Raw genomic sequence first — 21,415 nt, forward strand, 5'->3', positions numbered from 1 at the left:
CAAATAACAAGAGTTATTTGTCATTTGGAAATAAAATGACAAATAAAAATGACAAATAAAACTTTTAAGATAGATATGAGCATTGCACTGGAAGTTGCCCATTAACATAATTTGTCAGTTTGTTGTATGTCTTTTGCATAGAAAGGGGAACCAATGGAAAGCCTTCTAACCCCTGTGGTCGCAGTGAACTTGTACAGTCATTTTCAAAATTTTGAACACCCACAGTCTAGTTACAACCCTGGTTCTAAAAAGATTGGATGCTGTTAAAACTCTGCCATGCAAAGAAGAAACTATATATAAACAGGATCCAGAAATACCACCGCCTTCTCTGGGCCCAAGCTCACTGGAAGAGGAAAAGGTGTTCTGTGGTCCAACAAATCAAAATTTTAAATTCTTTTTGGAAATCATTGACACCATGTCCTTCATTCTAAAGAGGACAGGGAGCATCCAGCTTGTTATCAGCACACAGTTCAAAAGCCAGCATCCATGATGGTATGGGGATGCATTAGTGCACATGATATGGGTGACTTGCATATCTGTGAAGGCACCATTAATGCTGAACAACATATACATACTTTGGAGCAACGTTTGCTACCATTCAGATGACGTCTTTTTCAAAGAAGGCCTGGTATATTTCAGCAAGACAATGCAAACCACATTCTGGATGTATTACAACAGCATCAAAACATTTGGCGCATTATGAAACAAAAAAAAAAAAGAAAAAGGGGACCCCGAACTGATAAGTGGCTGAAATCCTATATCAAGCAAGAATGAGAAAACATTTCACTTTCAAAACTACAGCAGTTGGTCTCCTTAGTTCCCAAAAGCTTACACTTCCAGTGTGAAAGTTTGGGCCCAGAGAAGGCGGCGACATTTCTAGTTCCTGTTTATATGTGGTTTCTTCTTTTCAAGACATTCTTTTCAAGACAGACTTGCATTTGTGGATGTAGTGATGAACTGTTTTCACAGACAGTGGTTTTCAGAAGTGTTTCTGAGCCCATGCAGTGATTTCCACTAGAGAATCATGTCTGTTTTTAATGCAGTGGTCTTGTCTCTTTCAGAGATTACAGCAACACATTTTTGAAAAGTTCACAGTTCTAAAACTGAGAGTCTGTATGACCTAGATACCATTGTATTATTTTTATTCATTTTTAGCATTCCATATGTAAACAAGTGTAAGCAAATTGTCAAAATAAAGAAATCTGCTTTGCCCTCTATGAAAATCTTCTATATCACTCTTATTGAGCTCTACCATTGGACAGTAAATACATGTTCAGATTCTGTTCCCCTCTCCCCCTGCCACCCCCACAAGTGTCCTCTGGCACTTGCCTGCTGATATTGTAAGTAAGCATTCTGTTCTTAATATATTGCCTGGTAAAATAACTGTTAAAATAAAAAATAAAGGTTTTTCAAAATCTGGATCATGAATGTGTTGATTGTTGTTTCATCTGGAGTGCTGGAACCTATCCCAGCAGTCACTGGAAGGAAGGCAGGAAACACCCTGGACATGTCACCAGTCCATCACAGGGCAGACTTCACAAATACAGTGCTGTGCAACAACATGCAGACATGTCTGAGCATTATAGCAAAACAAATTAGGTGAAAATCAGTTGAGCATTAAGGAAGTTGTTTAGTCATAAAAACTCATCATCTCTCAGTACACGTGTAGTTTATAAGCGGAATTTTTATGCTCCAACATAGCGGATTTACAGACGTATCGCCTCAGACTGAGAACAACTGACAACAGCTGTGTATGTATATCTATGGTTATTTGCTTAATGAAATCAAAAGTATGCACAGACAGCTGTTTTAGTGTTAATGGCCTGAGCACAGTCATCAGGACCATATGATGAACACACAGTGGGACTGATCATGTGGATTGCTTTTCAGTTGTATTTTTCAGTGATTTTATCATACATGATGTTATATTGTCCATGGTTTAGGTTCACTACAGTGGTTCACTGTGTGCAAATGTGCTATAATGTAAAGCTATTTAAATCCATCATCATTATATTCTTTTACAATTAATGTACCAACAGTCCACCAACCAACCTGGAAAAAATTTACACTGCACACTACACAGATTTTATGAACTGGACCTGATTTGACATTGGTGAATAATGTTTGGGACATAGTTTCTTGTTACATTTGAGCAAAATTTGCCAGTTAAACTTGGTCCAGACTTGGGCCAGAGCAATTTTGCTCTGAGGCTTGAGCTGGAGCAACCTCTGAGGATACAGTAGGAACACTTTCTGAGTTTAAGTCTGGAGCAATCTCTGAGGCTAGAGTTGTCACAATCTCTAAGGCTAGAGGTGGAGCAAACTTTGGGCCAGCCCAGTAGGCAGATGAGTCTTGGGCAGTTCAATCCACAGGTGTCGCGGATCCAACTAAATCTGAAGCACAATGTAATCTTGCTTAATTGCAGTGTTTAGGCACTGTATCATGGGAGATGGGGACTGTTAAGGGAGTTATTACCTGAAATTCAAGGCTTTAAAATGTGTCATTACTTGTCTTTAAAGATAGCATTAGCTTAGCAATTTGAATGTAGCCTACATTCTTTGCACTTGTTAAATCTGTAGGCCTGTTTTACCAACTAATAGGTTTAAATTAACAATTTAACCAGATTTTTTTCAGTGGGTAGCACTGTTGCCTCACAGCAAGAAGGGCTTGGGTTCGATTCCCCAGCCGGGTGACTAGGTTCCTTTCTGTGTGGAGTTTGCATGTTCTCCGCTTGTCTATGTAGGTTTCCTCCCACAGTGCAAAGACATGCAGTCAGGCCAATTGGAGATGCTAAATTGCTTCTAGGTGTGTATATGGCTGTGTGTCTGCCCTGTGATGGACTAGCAACCTGTCCAAAGTGTTTCCTGCCTTCCACCCAGTAAGTGCCAGGATAGGCTCCAGAACCCCTCCCCTGCCCCATAGGATAAGCAGCTTAGATGATGAGTGAAAGGTTGAGTTTTTATTGTTGACATATTTCAGTAAAAAAAGATGTTTTTTCAGGCCAGGTTGTAAACTCTTGGTACTCTTGCACATTCAGTATGAAAAGATACTGAAATGCTGATACTGCTTATGATTCAGTAACTACATGCACTACAGTGCAGACCTCCTGAGTTAGTCTTAAAGGCGAATTCCATTGATTTTTCCAAATTTCTGTAAAATCCAATCTTTGAGATGTGAACTTGTGTCATTCAGAGAGCTGTGATGTGAAATGATTCATTGTAGAAAAACAGACTCACATTTCTTTACAGTGGTGGTGATGGGAACCAAGGGTTATAGTGTCTGCAATGGAAATAAAGCCATTTCATTTACTATTCAACCAGTGAAACTACACATCTTTTGAGTTTGGTGTATGTATAATGTTCATAACTAAGAGATAAGCCTGATTTTTTCTTTGCTATTTTGGCTTCTAGCAATCTGCATAAAACTTTCTGCCATAAATGGATTTTTAAAAATACATTTTAGACAAGTTGCATATCCCAAAACTTAATCTTAATACAAGGTCTCAGTCATCAGACAATGTATTAATAGTCATTTTCATGTAAAAATGTGGAGTAGTCTCCAGATGTAGAGCAACTTATTGAAGTGCATTACTTTACAATGTTAGTAATAGGAACCAGGGGTCACAATGTCCACAATGCCATTTTATATTTACTGTCCAAAATGACCAGCGAATGAACATGAATCTTCTGAGCTTTTTTGTGTAATGTTTACAACTGTAAAACAGTGGTAAATCTGAAAAACAACAAGTTTTCTTTGTGTACTATTTTGCGTTGTAACAGCTTGCATGTACCTCACATCATGAATGTATTTTAAAAAGTATATTTTAGGTCAAAATTTGCAGTCTCCGCTCTAATTAATCCCAAAGGTGTTCTATTGGGTTGAGGTCAGGACTCTGTGCAGGCCAGTCAAGTTCTTCCACACCAAACTCGCTCATCCATGTCTTTATGGACCTTGCTTTGTGCACTGGTGTGCAGTCATGTTGGAACAGGAAGGGGCCATCCCCAAACTGTTCCCACAAAGTTGGGAGCATGAAATTGTCCAAAATCTCTTGGTCTGCTGAAGCATTAAGAGTTCCCGAGCCCAACTCCTGAAAAACAACCCCACACCATAATCCCCCCTGCACCAAACTTTACACTTGGCGCAATGCAGTCAGAAAATTACCGTTTTCCTGGCAACCGCGAAACCCTGACTCGTCCATCGGATTGCCAGGCGGAGAAGCGTGATTCGTCACTCCAGAGAACACGTCTCCACTGCTCTAGGGTCCAGTTCGCTTTACACCACTGCACTCGACGCTTTGCATTGCACTTGGTGATGTAAGGCTTGGATACAGCTGCTCAGCCATGGAAACCCATTCCATGAAGCTCTCTGTGCACTGTTCTTGAGCTAATCTGAAGGCCACATGAAGTTTGGAGGTCGGTAGCGATCGACTCTGCAGGAAGTTGGCGACCTCTGTGCACTATGCCCCTCAGCATCCGCTGACCCTGCGCTGTCATTTTACGTGGCAGACCACTTCGTGGCTGAGTTGCTGTCGTTCCCAATCGCTTCCACTTCGTTATAATACCACTGACAGTTGACTGTGGAATATTTAGTAGCAAGGAAATTTCAGGACTGCACAGGTGGCGTCCTATCACGGTACCACGCGGGAATTCACTGAGCTCCTGAGAGCGACCCATTCTTTCACTAATGTTTGTAGAAGCAGTCTGCATGCCTAGGTGCTTGATTTTATACACCTATGGCCATGGAAGTGATTGGAACACCTGAATTCAATGATTTGGATGGGTGAATGAATACTTTTGGAAATATATTATATATATATATATATATATATATATATATATATATATATATATATATATATATATATATACACACACACACTGCTCAAAAAAATAAAGGGAACACTTAAACAACACAATATAACTCCAAGTAAATCAAACTTCTGTGAAATCAAACTGTCCACTTAGGAAGCAACACTGATTGACAATCAGTTTCACATGCTGTTGTGCAAATGGAATAGACAACAGGTGGAAATCATTGGCGATTAGCAAGACACACTCAATAAAGGAGTGGTTCTGCAGGTGGGGACCACAGACCACTTCTCAGTACCTATGCTTTCTGGCTGATGTTTTGGTCACTTTTGAATGTTGGTGGTGCTTTCACACTCGTGGTAGCATGAGACGGACTCTACAACCCACACAAGTGACTCAGGTAGTCCAGCTCATCCAGGATGGCACATCAATGTGAGCTGTGGCAAGAAGGTTTGCTGTGTCTGTCAGCGTAGTGTCCAGAGCCTGGAGGCGCTACCAGGAGACAGGCCAGTACACCAGGAGACGTGGAGGAGGCCGTAGGAGGGCAACAACCCAGCAGCAGGACCGCTACCTCCGCCTTTGTGCAAGGAGGAACAGGAGGAGCACTGCCAGAGCCCTGCAAAATGATCTCCAGCAGGCCACAAATGTGCATGTGTCTGCACAAACGGTTAGAAACCGACTCCATGAGGATGGTATGAGGGCCCGACATCCACAGATGGGGGTTGTGCTCACAGCCCAACACCGTGCAGGACGCTTGGCATTTGCCAGAGAACACCAGGATTGGCAAATTCGCCACTGGCGCCCTGTGCTCTTCACAGATGAAAGCAGGTTCACACTGAGCACATGTGACAGACGTGACAGAGTCTGGAGACGCCGTGGAGAGCGATCTGCTGCCTGCAACATCCTTCAGCATGACCGGTTTGGCAGTGGGTCAGTAATGGTGTGGGGTGGCATTTCTTTGGAGGGCTGCACAGCCCTCCATGTGCTCGCCAGAGGTAGCCTGACTGCCATTAGGTACCGATATGAGATCCTCAGACCCCTTGTGAGACCATATGCTGGTGCGGTTGGCCCTGGGTTCCTCCTAATGCAGGACAATGCTAGCGCTCATGTGGCTGGAGTGTGTCAGCAGTTCCTGCAAGATGAAGTCATTGAAGCTATGGACTGGATGTGTTATTTGAGTGTTCCCTTTATTTTTTTGAGCAGTGTATATATGTATAGAGAGAGAGAGAGAAAGAGAGAGAGAGAAAAACTTACACAGTCAGAATATATATATATATATATATATAATATATATTATATATAATATATATATATATATATATGAAAGGACAATGCATACTTTACTTTTAATGTCAGTCAGTGGAACCAGACATCTTTCCAAGTGATTTTGGACTGTTTCCTTTGGTTCATTCATCATGAAATTTACACACAATGTAAAAGACAACAGACATTTTTAAACTATGTCAAAAACTGGAAAATGACAAAAATGGAGATGCAAGGTTTCGTTCCAAGAGCAGCAATATATACTTGGGGACTACAGCCATGCAAAGTGGCTCTTGGGAGACAACAAAAACAGTCTGTTATTGTTGTTTGGTTTATTGGTAGTTGACTTTATTTAGAGTAACTGTGTTGAGGAGGATGGGCTTTGCAATAAACTAGTCGTTGGAAGTGTCTACCCTCCTCGAATGTTGGGTCCACCTGCGTTACCCTCTCCCTGTGTTTGAACTGGGCATTTCTGTTCAATGTAAGTTGATGAAAAGACTTTATTACACACAATTTTGCTGAATTTCTTTTGGTCCATTCGTCATCACGCTTTCACACAATGTAAAGGCCAGCTGATTTTCTCAAATTATGTCCAAACATTACATTTGGAGTGCAGTGTTATCTAGATTCACCTAAGTAACTAAGGATTATACATGAAATAGTATGTGTTACTAGATTCATATCAGTAAGATGAGTAAACCAAACTATATTAAGTTTAGTGAGGGCAACTGTTATGTTCTGCAGTGTAGAGAGGGGTTCCCACAAACCTGTAACACAGCATTTTAGGATCATTAAATAATCCTAATTTACAATCATTCCACACACTTTTAACCTTACTGTTTGAAATCCATTCAATGGCTTTTGAGTTCCTTTCACTTCTAATCATGCACCCATGGATTTACTCAGGTCAGTGAGCGTCTCATTTCCTTTTACAAATCACAAAGAAAACCACAAGAAAGAAGGTCTGAGAGGAACTGAATCTTCTCACCTTCCCAGCACTATTTAAACTCTTCTTCTTCTTTGAGGAGATCACTCTCTCTCTACAGCATCATGACTCATCTCTCTGCCTCTGCTGGCTGCTCTGCTGCTGTACCTGAGCTACTCTGATAAGTGTCACCTAAACATACTGACTTCCAGTACAATGCTTTTACCTATCTTACAGTCTGATTTCAGTCAGTAATTTGCCTGCAGTTTTCATGAACAAACATTGTGGCCTAAAATGAGTCTCGCTCACACAAAATTCACATAGAGATTAATTTAAAGTATGATTATATCCTTTTCACCTTCTTTCTCTCTCAGCCATTGTTAATGTTGGTTCAGTGAATATAGTGAATGGCACAGAGACTAAACCTCACTCCAGACCCTACAGGGTGTCTATGCAGAGGACCGATAGAGGACACATCTGTGGTGGCTTTCCTGTGTCTGAACGTTTCGTCATGATGGCTGCGCGCTGCTGAAACAGGTAAGCTTTTTTATTTATAGCTGCAGACACTTACAGAGGGATATTATAATGCACTTATTAAAAAAAGCTGTTTATTATTATCTGACAGCTTATTACTATGTTAAATTAAGCATTTTCTAGAACACTTGTGATGCGCTGATTAAGCCTTATCAAGCCAGTAGTAGGTAAATAACTATTATTTGTAATTAGTCATCGTTTGCACCTAAAGGAGGAGTAACTGATGGCTAATTACAAAGAGGAAGAAATCTCAAGAGGATCAAAGACTCAAAAGGGAAACTCATCCTCCTTTGGTTGACACTAGATGGCAAAACAATAATTAATATTAATTTATTATTCTGTTGATAAGAAGGTATAATGGATATGACTATGAAATTCAAAGAACTGCTCTTTTTTACATTTTGTCTTGCTCGCTCCTGGTCTCAGTCTTGACTTAGGCACAGTAAGGCTTTATCAAGTAGTTAAGTGCCAACTGGATCTCTATCCCTGAAACAGCGGAGGACATCAAACCCACATCGGCCTTCAGTCTGGTGGGATGGGGCAAAAAGGAACCATGAGGGTTTAAGTAGATTAAAGTCCTATTGGAAACGTGTCGGTATCATAGACAAGAAAAGATACAGATACAGATACAAACTCCGGCAGTCTCTAAACCCAAAAATGGTGTGTGCAGTTCATCCTGGAGTATGAAAAAAACACAGGCTGATGAAAACAGTCATCTTGTTTTGTCCTGATGCAACACATAAACTCATAATATGTACATTATGACTTTAGCAAGATAGTAATGTGTTTTTTTTTGTTTGTTCACAGGGAGACTCTGGAGGTCCTTTGGTGTGTAATAATACAGCAGTGGGTGAGGAATACACATCTGACAAGCCCATCAAGCCAGATACACACACACACACACACACACACACACACACACACACACACACACACACACATCATCTAAACCGCTTATCCTTCTGGGTCGCGGTGGGGCGCTGGAGCCTATCCCAGCTGTCATTGGGTGGAAGGCAGGATACACCCTGGACAGGTCGCCAGTCCATCGCAGGTCAGGCCAGATATTTACACCAAAATGACAGAACATTTGCCCTGGATTAAGTCTGTACTTGTAGCCTGCATGTGACAAGTAAAGCAAAATAGAAGAATTTGCCTAATTTCACCTCAATTAAGACATTTCTCATGCATATGTTTCAAGCATAATCATTGCTGAGTGATTTTCATGTAGCTGACAGTAGATTCCTCTCGTATGTCATACCATTTTATCCTCTTTATATATGCATGTTATAAAAGTTATGAATGTTACTCATAATTTAGAGTTAACTTACTCTACTCTCTCTTGTGCATGCAAAGAGATGTGCTGTATCAAGTGAGCTATTCCTTATACATCGGGCCTAGATTTGATCTTTTTCTTCTCAACTGTAGTCTAACTACTTGATAAGAGCAATAATGAATCTTCGTACAGTGAGGGACACCTGAGGACACTAGACTCATGATGATCCTTTTGGTCATATCTGGGCAGTGGTGGACAGTAACTAAGTAAATGTAATTCATTACTGTACTTAAGTAGTTTTTTCGTGTATCTTTACTGAAGTATTTCCATTTTTGGTGACTTTTTACTTTCACTCCAATACATTTCAAAGTCAAATATCTTACTTTTTATCCACTACATTATGTGAAATCTGTTGTTCCTTTTGGTTTATGTGTGTATAAAAAATGAAGCAAGAACACCAATCAGGGCACAGCGCGCACTTTGTTTTGAGCTTGTTTTGACCTGTTGGACATACCGACTCAGTGCAAGCATACGGTTGAACATCAGTGCAGCAGCGTAAAATTTTGGGAGCATCTATTCCAACATAAATGATGGAACTAACCTAACTTTGTGTAAATAGACCACAATATAGAAATATACACATATGCAGTTGTGACTGGCATGTGTCTTTTTTCTGAATTTATACAAACACTTTCATTTTTTACAGAGAAACAGCTCAGGATTGTAGTGACACACCAACAACGCTTCGCAATGAGTGGACCGAGAGTGTGAGTATTTATAGGGGAGTTGATGAACGGAGATTAACAACAGGTGTGGGTGAGTGGCAGTCAGAATTCTGGAGAGGATGACCTCTGGTGGCCAGTTCAGGAGTTGCACATGATAACCTAACGGAAATTGTTTGCCTTCAGTGTTTTGTGCTTATGATAATTTTAATAGACATCAGCATCAGACTAATTAATGACATTCTATTAAAGACTGGTTTACCAAGAGTGACACTGGAGTATTTTCACCTAAAATGAGTTAATGAAGCAAGAGTCTTCTTACAAAAATGATAATAGGACATCAGAGTCATAATTAATCTTTTAATACTTTTACTTTTGATACTTAAGTACATTTGAAGGCAAATACTTTTGTACTTTTACTCAAGTGGAGGCCTAAAGGGAGGAACTTCTACTTTTACTGGAGTAATATTTTACCTTGGGTATCTCTACTTTAACTCAAGTACATGATTTGTATACTTCGTCCACCACTGTATCTGGGCTACTTTACTTTTCATTTATTATGCATATATGTTAACACACTTTTGTTTTTAGCCAACCAACAACAATTCAGATTGAAAAGATTGTTTCATTTGAACTGGTTAAAAGTGCCATTGCTGAATGAATGCAAACAGTGCCCACTCCTGAATGAATCCAACCAGTGCCTGCTCTGAATGAATCCAACCAATGCCTACTCTGAATGAATCCAACCAATGCCTGCTCTGAATGAATCCAACCAATGCCTACTCTGAATGAATCCAACCAATGCCTGCTCTGAATAAATCTGACCAATGCCCACTCTGAATAAATCCAACCAATATGAATGCTAAATGGCTAAACACATACAGATGCAATCATCTCTTTTTCAGCAGGGTGAGGTTCCAGAATGTTTAGAGGTTATTTCTCCCCATAGTTTATCACATCAAATAGTTAAATCAACTTCACAAAGATTTTACATGAAACAATTTATATTTTCATCAAATTATACCACCAGAGCTCAGCTCTGTGGGGCAAGGAGATGACCCAAATGTGCTGAAGCTCTACTCTGGTTGGCTCTGGACAAATTTAACCCCTGAGTTTAACTACACAGCATGCATTGGTAACAGTTGAAAACAATAAAACTGTTCTGTCCAGTAGCTTATACAGGTTTTTTTATATTTAACCAGCAATACCAAGAATGGCCTGTAGTACCCCATATACAGGTGCAGTTTTCCTAATTACAACAGTGACCTCATCACATCACAGAACAAAATTGTCACTGAGAGCCATCAGGAAGATAGTTTCGGTATGAATTTGCCTTGTAATCATAATTTTGTGATTTATGAAGTCATTAAATAACAAATAATGTTATTAGTCTAATCTCTGAGTCTGCTACAGTAGCTTCACAAGAACATACAATTTAAAATAAGTACAGTTCTAAAAGCAGAAGAAATACTTCACCAAATGACCCAACTAATTGAAACAAAATATTGTTTGATGAGTGTTTGTTATATTTCTTTATTACGTAGAGTAAGTTCATCTTAAATATATTATAGAAATATTACTGTTACCATCTACAAAAGACAAAATGTTTTGGTATGAGAGTGTCTTGTACCAGAAAAACACATTTGGTATTTGTAACAAACCAAACTACTTGAAAATCAGTCAAAAATTCAGTGATTCAGTGTACAGTTACCTAGAACAAATATTAGGAGAATACTTTTAGAATACTTACCAACTAAATTAAAAAATACAATATTCAAAGAAAAACACCATCAACTATTTACTATGGCATCTAGCAAACATGCACATTAGACGATTTCTAAAGAGGACCACAATTAATGGCTTCTTTACAAACACAGAAGTTCCTACTAAAGCCTGAGTAGACGGATAAATCAATCTGATGATAAGTTATTAATCTCAGTGTTACTGAGCTCTGCTAAAGCCTGAGTAGACTGATAAATCAATGAGATAATCAGTTATTAATCTCAGCATCACTGAGCTCTGCTAAAGCCTGACTAGACTGATAAATCAATGTGATCAGTTATTAATCTCAGTGTTACTGAGCTCTGCTAAAGCCTGAGTAGACTGATAGATCAATGTGATGATCAGTTATTAATCTCAGCGTTACTGAGCTCTGCTAAGGCCTGAGTAGACCAATAGATCAATGTGATGATCAGTTATTAATCTCAGTGTTTTTGAGCTCTGCTAAAGCCTACTTACTAGAGGTCAGTCACCACGGACACACTTCCTAGCTTTCTCCACAGACACTCACACCACATGTAGGGCAGTGGACCAAACCACTGTGAGGCACATGAAGGTGGGATGTAATCTTCTGAAACTTAAAAACAAATTGTTTGGGGCCTAGAATTTGCATAATTATTCGCATATTATTAAGTTTTTTGAATGCATATTATTATTTTATTTAAAATTATATAGTTATATTTACAAAAATATCTTGAGGGGGGAATTGAAAGAATATGGAGTTGAAATGCAGGTATGACAGTCGGTGCTTTACTACAAAATGGCTGGTGACTTGAAACTAAAAAAAAAACAAAAAAAAAACGACTGATTATTTGCCCAAACTCAACAAGTAGCTCCTCTGTCTCACACAGCAGAGTGAAGGCATGTATCTCTTCCCCTTTGTTCTCTCTCCTAGCTCTCTCATTAGCTTTCTCATTACCCTTCTGCTCTGCAGTGATCAGAGGCCTGCTGATATTTTTATGAGTAGTGTATTGTGAGACGGACAGCCATATATTCAGTGATTCAGGCAACAGCTAATGAGAAAGACATAGGAATAATTCCAATTCATCTGATCTAGCCACTTACTAAACTGTATGACCTCATTTGCACCTGGTCACTTCATATGACTAGGATTTGGATTGTGTGCTGATAAAAATTTTAGCCACATTAATTTACACTTGGTAGTCAAATGTGTCTCTGGTCAGTCAGACTAAAATCTGACTGCTGTGTGGGACAGAATATGCAAATCTGCCCATTATGTGGCAATGTGAACGGTGGGTCGCTCACTGTTTAGTAGAGCAGCAGCCCCTTTTTCAAACATGTAAATGAAATGCATTTAGTTATACACGCTTAACTTACACACTTGCATTTGAGAAATATAGGCATAGTTTGCCTTGCAAGATAGTTGGCTATGGCTACCAGCTAAAGTTAGTAGCCATCCCTTAATCTAGTTGTTTAGTTTAGTTCGGTGGGTGTGTTTGAGCAGGGCAGGGGTCGGTAACCCAAATTTTAAGAAAACCATTTTGTCCTTTCAACAAAAGTCACACCACCTCAGGAGCCACAAGATTTGATCTCCATTTTAACATCTTGGCTGTATATATGTCTCAGTATGAGCTAATGTGCTAGAATAGGCTAAAAATATAATAGAATATAATTATGATAGTCTATACATGAAAGTGCAGACTTACTTTGCTCTGTTTTAAGCTTAGCTCAACTATAGCAGCTATTCTCGCATCTCCAACAGGATACTCTTCCGAAAAAGTAAAATAAGTTCTTGTAAAATGTCTCCCAATGTTCGACTATTTATGAAGCAGAAGTCAGCTTCTCATTCGCCAGCTTCTTGTTTGAATTTTCCCGTTCCACCTTAAATGGTGTCTGAGGCGCCAGAATGTAACTGCTGTACCATTTAAGGTGGAACAGGAAAATTCAAACAAGAGCTGGAGTGCTTATAAACACAAATTCAGCTCCAAAAAAGTCCATTCATCTCCAAATTATGTCTTAAATCTTTCCCTTTGACTTTTCGTTAGCTGCTAGGCGAGATTGTTATCTGCGTTGCTATGTGACCAGCAGTCTGCGCACCAACCTTCAGGGTTCAAGGGTGAATTAGCAGATATAGGCTATATTAACTCAAATGTTTAAGACCATTTATTGGTAAAACTGTGTTAGAACGATCAAAATAATGACGTTTTAAAATAATTCCCCCAAAGTCTTTGAATATATATGTAAAATTGCAGAAAATTGCTTCACTATTTTCTCTTTTTTTCTGGGGAAAGACTGCCATGCGCTCTGGCTCTAATTGTGCCCCCTCCCCTGGGAATTTTGGCTTGCATGATGGCCCTGGTGCTGCCTGTCACATAATGCTGAGGTAAACCTCTGAGGACTGATGTTTCAATCCTAATTATTTGGGGTCATTTGAGGAAATTACACAGATGCTTCATCCCATACGAATCAGTCAGCCATGCAAAAATGACATTACCAGACTTCCTCTGGTAATACTAAACAAGCTCAAATAGGGCTTTAGATTCTCTCTCAGATAACTTGGTTCTGATGTCTGACCTGTTCCCAGGAACATGCCGGTTTTAGACCTTGCAGCTCCTGTTGCCATCTCCATCACTGAGAGGCTCTCTATGTCTCTGTGCATGGCCCAATTCATTGTTGAACACTGTTCCAGCTCTAGCCTCAGAGATCGCTCCAGTTCTAGCCTCACAGATTGCTCCATCACAAGCCTTAGTGATTTCTTTAGCACTAGCCTCAGTGATTGCTCCATCACCAGCCTAAAACATTGCTCCAGTTGTCGTCTCAGCCTCAAACACTCTGCACACAAAAGTGTGTGGACAATCAGGCCAACACTTTGCCAGCCATAAAGTTCATAACTATTTGTACAAATCAAAACCTTTCAATCAAATGATTTCAAAGGCTTTATATAATTCATTTATTTACTCTTTTTCACAAAATAGCATTTCTGCTTGCTTTTCAGTATTGTTGATAGAATATATTTCAAAGGAAGTGTGTATGATTTACAGAACTAGAAGCAAAAGATTTTTTGTCTTCATAGGTAAGCAAGTAAATTTTATTGTGTTTAAATGCATTTTTGTACTATGGCAGTTGTACACAATTTTTTAATAAGAAGAAAGCTGCTTTCCATTTGATCTTGGCCTGGCAGTCGTGAAGAGGTATGAACTGTTCTCACCGCGGGAGGTTCTCACCCCTCCACTTTTCACCCCTCTTTGCTCACTAGCAGCTCAACGTAGAGTCACAAAATTTCACACAGAGAAGGCCAGCAGTGTCCTAGTTAATCTGTCACAGAATTACATGCAAAAAATATTTTAGTTGATTAAGTTACTTGAAAATATCAGGAGTGAGTGGAAGGCGGCCAAGAGGAGCTGTGGGGAGTTCCACCAAGAACAGAAGAATTAAGTGCCCCATGGTATTTGTGCTGCCTACAACTGCATGAGCCTAGGGACTTGGCTTGAATTGGTGGGTCACCAGGACAATCGACTTTTAAAAGAGGGGGGCCATGTAGTGACCTGCTACTGGCTGCACAAGTGACTAGTACTATTTATCATGGTAATAGTGCTACATTTACATAGCAACTGTGCATTGATCACATGCATTTGATGCACGTTCATGTGGTGTGAAGACTTTCGGATCTGTGGATAGGTAATACAGGTCTCTGCGGACTTTTGCCCATATTATTTTGATACAGACCCAGAGTCAGGAGGGCATTTAGGGGGCAATGCCCCACCAACCATTCATCATGCCCCACTAACCCCACTATTTTGTTCATTTTTATAGTGACAAATAGGAAAAAAGTGTCGAGCACACTTGGTATAAAAGGCTATTTCAACTAATACAGGAGGATTTGTATGCTCTTCTTATATCGGCCGCATTTTTGGGATCAGCTGTATGTTGTGGGAAGATAAATCAGTAGATAGATTTCCTAAATGGGCAGATATTTGGTGATTTGCTATAAATGTAGCTCTCCTGTTGACTTTCTCCTAATTGTGACTTCTTGGAAAAAATAGAAAGGTCTTCTGCTGTACAGATCTACTGCAGATTTCTTACTTCATGTGTTTTTACCCAGTTGCATGGACAAACTCACCTGTACCCCCCATCTTCAGATGCTTGAATCATGATTTAGTTCTGGTGTTGGGCAGGTTTGCTGTCTGGTAGGCCCAAAGCCATGGCTAGGGCTGGTGCGGTCTCTAAATGTAGGGCTGGAGTAGAGGTGGACGATGGCACAAATATAATATTGTGATACTTCAAGACATTTTCACAACACACAATATGTCACGATATTTTTTATTCAAATATCTCATAAGTTGGAACTGAGAAAAAAGAACAAGTAGTGCTACATTTGGTACTAGCAAAAACTGTGAACACAATGATTTTTATTCAATACTTAGGCAGGAGCAGTCCTTAAAGTCAGGGCTGGTGCAATCTCTAAAGTTAGGGCTGGTGCAATCTCTGAGGTTAGAGGTGGTGCAATCTCTAAAGTTAGGGCTGGAGAAATCTCTGAGGTTGGGCCAGGGACAGACAGTGGACTGGGGATAGAGAAAGGATTTAATATAAAAGCAGAGAGTGGACACCAATCAAAGACAAAGAATTAGGTGTCCCAAAAAACAAAAGAATTAAGAAACAAACAAGGGAGGGCAAAATCAGTGAGTGCGTTTACATGCACTCAATAATCCAATCATAATCGGATTTCTCCAGTTTGATTATTTAAATGGTCATGCAAACAGCACACTACCATTTCTTAGATTGGAATAAGGTCTAGAAATGCATGTAATGTAAACATGCAGTGCATGTAAACTCTTACTCTGATTTCTTTCAGATTTCTAGTCTGCGCATGTGTGAAAACAGATGGCGGTACTGGAAATAAGTGAGCAGCATTGCCGTGAGATGGCAACTAAACACTTTTGGAGTGACACTGAAACCAACTACATGCTTGACAAAATGATAGATTTAAATATACTTCATCTTCTAGATGATGTATGTTCATATTTTCAGGTATAGTGGTTTTTAAGTTTATTTGTTCAAGCCGCAGCATGAAGTTTGAGTTTTACATTACTTTTATGTAACTTCTTTGAGTTTATTGGCTGCTTGCAAAGCAGAAATCCGATTACTCTGACTCATGTAGGCCTGAAGTTTTCCAATTATCCAGACTTTTTGAAGACGTGATGTAAACGTAATGTAAAACTCAAACTTCATGGTGCATCTTTTTTTTTTTTAAAAAAAAACATCACACGACTTTACCTGAAATTATTAACATACATCATCTAGAAGATGAAGAATATTTAAATCCTTCATCCATCAGGCATGTGGTTGGTTTCAGCGTTGCTCCAAAAGTGTTTTGCTCCGTCTCGCAGCAACGCTGCTTGCTTGTTTCTGGTACCGCCGTTTATTTTCGCACATGTGCAGACTGAGAAATCTGAAAGAAATCAGAGTAAGAGTTTAAATGCACTGAGAAATCTGACTACTGAGCTAAAATCCAGCTCTCTTTATTGGATTTCTTAGTCAGATTTCTAGACATAGGTCTGATCTAAGAAATCAGATTATGCTGTTTACATGACCATCTGAATAATCAGGTAACTGCAGAAACCCAATTATGATCAGATTATTAAGTCCATGTAAACACACTCATTGTTATGCAAATTAATGATAATGTATTATCAAAATGCTAATAAATAGGCATTAACTTTGTGATTAAACTTGTAAATTTGTGATACAATTTTTTTTAATTTCTAATTAGTCATAACTAAACTGCACTTTTTAATATGAGACACATCTTTAAGTATTAGTGACTTATTAAACTTCTATTAACTCAACTGCAATAAACTCCAAATGCTGCCCATTTTACATTTATAAGATGTGAATTTAGATGATAACTCATGCTCAATAATTTGCATGATAAGGGCTTAACACAGCCTTCATTGAGCTTCATTACAATTAATAATGCAAGTATTAGTGATTTTCACATAATATACCACTAATTATGTACTAATATATTTTACAATGAATAAACCTTAAATTATAGTGAATATGCCATTTTGAAGCATTTAATTTGGTCTTTACTGACCAAAGAATAAGACCTTAATTAATTTCCAAAATCCCTCAAATAAAGTGTTGCCAAGCAATTTTGTACAAATATATGTACATACTGTGAACATGCAGTATGAACACTGGTTGTCGTTGCATATTTATTACACTTTGGATGTTGTAATAACTGTTTTATATTGCTCCGCCATTCTTCAAGATCTGCATTAATGAGATGAGGCTCAGCCTTTCTCTGGGAATAGAGCAGGTTTGGTTCTATGAGCTGCACTGCTCTTGAGTGACCCTCTGATGCAGTACCAGTGGCCTGCGGTTCTCCTCCGTCTCTCCGACCTGTCACACATCCCCACAGCACTGAAAACAATGAAAATTTCTTTAATAAAGTGTTACATTCTATAATGTGGTTATTTTAAACAATGAACAAATATAATGTTGGCAATAAGGGGTGTTAAAATTGGCCACAGCAAGTTTTCATTATCATACAAATTAGGAATTTATGCAAAACTCTGTGTGGCTCTTAAAACTAAATACTATGCAGATATTAAAAGTGTATTGGGTAATGCTGTGGCTTTGAAAAATTGAAGCTGCACAACCATTCTGTTTCCTTCAGAAAATGCACGTTTCTAGTTATGATAAATTCATTTGATCAATTGTGAGCAATAACAAAAATCAATCTGCGTTTGACAAAAAGGACTTTTCTAATGACATCATAAAAGCCTTTTTGAACATTGTCTTGTAAAAGATGTGAATGTGAGTAAAGGACATCAGAGATACATCATAAAATTCTTTCTGTTTGCATTGAAGTCCCCGTAGTTACTGGAAAAAAAATAAAATAAATAATAATAACAATAAAGCCTTATTATGTAATAAGCCTGGGATTGTAAGGGGCTAAGTTGAGACTCTGAACCATGTAACAAATAGAGCGGTTTACTATGGTCACTGAGGTCTGTAAGCTTCCCACTGCTTCTCATTTCTGTTGAAAAGACACAGATCAAACCACAACAAAGCCCCTTCTTTTTTCTTCTTATTCTCTGTACTTCTCATCTTCTTCGAGGAGATCACACTCTCTCCCAACAGAATCATGACTCTCATCTCTCTGCTCCTGCTTGCTGCTCTGCTGCCGTACCTGAGCCACTCTGGTGAGTTTCACTTAGACCAGCTGAAGACTTGTATAATGGAAGAATGGCAAAAAATTCTGCTTTCAAAACTGAAAATAATTTTGTATCCAGTCCCCAAAAGGTGTTGAGGTGGTATTTTGAGTGGTCCTTTTCAGATGAAACAGACACTCAGCAGACTCTCAGTAACATGTCAGAAACATATGAGGGTTAGGATTAGGTTTTGGGTTAAGGTTAAGGTTAGGGTTAGGATTAGGGCCAGGGTGAGGGTTAGGTTTTGTGTAATGGAAGTAACAAGTACAAGATATTTACTTCAGTGTATTCAGATGCTGCACTACTGCTACTTCACTGATATGTTGTTGATGTGTTACTCATAATCTGTTAAGAGTTTATTAATCATCTTCAAAGGACCACTCCAAATAAAGGGTTACAGAATTATATTCATGAAAAAAACAAACAAACAAAAAGGTCTTCAATTTAATGCAGATCAAACAGAATTTATTAATCACTGCTTAATGTTTTCATTTGCATTTCACATACTGTCCAAACTTTTTTTGGTTTGTACATTTTATGAACATGAATCAAACTGTAATTCAGACTGAGGTGAGTTTTGAGACTAAATACATGCAGAAAGTATGATTATAACTCCTCTTTATAGCAGATTTGCTTTCATTTTTTCAAACAAGTCTCTAACGTAAACCATTAAAGTTCAGTCTTAGAAGTTGATTGCATTTTCCACTTCTCACAGTTAAAAAATTAGGCACTTCAGTCCGGTAGACATCTCAGGTGTCTAGTTTTGGTGTTCTAGTACAAATTTCAAAGGAATTTTAAACCACTATTTTTTTCAAGTTGATTTGAGCTGTCTTCTCACAGTGGAAAGAAGGAATGACATACCTGATTTTTTTTCAGTTCCAAAGCTGGATTTGGGCTTGATTTTCTCCTTTCTTTCTCAAAGCTGAAACCTTTAAGTGCTGCTTATCTGATCTGTTTTGGTGGTCTACCAGGTCTTGCACTGTTGTTAGGAGTCCAGTTTTCTTTGCATCTTTTGGGCATGTTTTAAACTGATGTTCTCTGAAATATCTTATGAAAAATTAATAACTTGTACTTAATGGTCATAATGACCAGACACTGATCTCTGACTTTTGCACAGTAGTGAATAACCTGTAAAAATACGTTTATAACTTCTCATTTTGTTCTTCTCATAAAAATAATACAATTTAACAAGAAATTAAGTAACATTATCATGATTTAAGTACAAATAATGTGAAGGCCTTTCAGTGCAGTTATAAGAGCTACTATTGAGTCAAAGCACAGTATCTAGCATTCTAGCTGGCGAACTTTTGGTCTACAAACATTAATATAATTTAAATCAAAGAATTTATTTTACAAAGTCAACGTCAAGTGTTCAGTAAGGAAACATAAATAGCGTCTAATGTCAGCTAACTGTGTGAAAATGAAGTGTGTAGGCCAGCTGGGTGTAATCTGGGTTACTGTGGAGGAGTGGAGCTTCACATTACACTGTGCAGTCTTATTGATAATTAAGCTAATATCTCTCTTGTCACAGCTACGTGGGAAAGCCAAACAGAGCAAAACTGTTAACTGGATCTCCATCCCTAAAACAAATGAGGACATCAAGGCCAACTCAGTCTGCAGTGTAGCTGGCTGGGGAAGAACAGGATCCTCTAAACATGGTAGCAAGCGTCTTGTGGAGACCAATATTACTATTGTGGACGAAACAGAATGTAATAAACTCTGGGAGAACCGTCTGACCCCAAGGATGATATGTGCACCTCATCCTGGAGGATCGTGCAAGGTATGAGAACATACAGGATGATTAATATGGTCAGTCTGGATTATTGTGTTGGCCCAACACTGAATAATAAACTAAATGAAATAAAATCAATTCTGAAAAACTGTGAGGATAGTAAAGTGTTTCATTTGTGTGTTAACAGGGAGACTCTGGAGGTCCTTTGGTGTGTGGGGACACTGCTGTGGGCATTGCTTCCTTCAGTCAGAAGGACAAGTGTGATGCACCCACGAAGCCAAAGATTTTTACCGAAATATCAGAATTTCTGCCCTGGATCAAGACTGTTATTGGGAAAGTTTAATCTGCATTTGACAAAAAACAAAACATTCACCACAATTTCCTCTCAATAAAAGCATTTCTCAAGCATATTTCTTGAGCATATTCTTTGATGGAAATGTATGTGAGAAATCCTGTGGAAATTCATCCTCACAATTCTGTATGATGAAGTGCCTCACGAGGTCAGACAACTTCTTAAACTTACAGTGCTTGACTGCAGTAAAATGTCATGGAAAAACAGCATGCATCTAATTAAAAAAAAATAATAATAAAAAATAAAAAAACTTAAACTAATACAAGTTGCCTGGGGGCGTAATCTGGAGGGGGTTCCCACCCCCCATTACCTCATCTCACCTGATCTGTCTTACCATCACATGCAACTCAGACTATACAGAGTTCTATTATGGTAGTTACAATTTTGTACTTTTTACATACACTTTGTTTCTTTAGTTAGCCTCGGCCTTCTGTGACAAACACCTTTATTTTTCTTCATTTTAATTCATAACCATACCAATTTTCTAAATTAATAATCACTGGCCTTAAGCTATTGCATTTGGTTATACCACTTTCTATAAGTTTAAGGGGCTATGCTCTTGATTACATCACATCAATACAAATATCCCACTTTTCCCTTTATCATTGATCAAGAGAGTACAAAGAAATATGAATCTCTCGATTATCCCTTAGTTACGACTAAACAGTTTATTCCTAATTGTGACTAAACAAGCAAGTGTTAAAATTTACATTTGCACGTGAAATGGGTAAAAAATAAAACCTATGGTCCAAACTAGGTCTGTGTGTATGTGTGCAGGCCAAGGCTCCTAAACAATGGCCAAGTGTCCCTATCATAGTTACAATTTGTGTTCAAGATGGGACTGAG

The 21,415-nt window shown here is 38.6% G+C and overlaps 1 protein-coding gene across 1 annotated transcript; it reads left to right on the forward strand.

The window, feature by feature from the left end:
• The first annotated feature begins 5,745 nt into the window (after positions 1–5,745).
• On the forward strand, positions 5,746–20,595 carry LOC118819283 (granzyme B(G,H)-like). Its single transcript, XM_036587001.1, has 3 exons — positions 5,746–5,850; positions 20,017–20,265; positions 20,405–20,595. The coding sequence occupies exons 1-3, from the start codon at positions 5,746–5,748 to the stop codon at positions 20,558–20,560; spliced, it is 510 nt and encodes a 169-aa protein (XP_036442894.1). The 3' UTR covers positions 20,561–20,595.
• Positions 20,596–21,415: the final 820 nt, after the last annotated feature.

Source organism: Colossoma macropomum, unplaced genomic scaffold (genome assembly GCF_904425465.1).
Source record: "Colossoma macropomum unplaced genomic scaffold, Colossoma_macropomum, whole genome shotgun sequence".
Classification (NCBI taxonomy): Eukaryota; Metazoa; Chordata; class Actinopteri; order Characiformes; family Serrasalmidae; genus Colossoma; species Colossoma macropomum.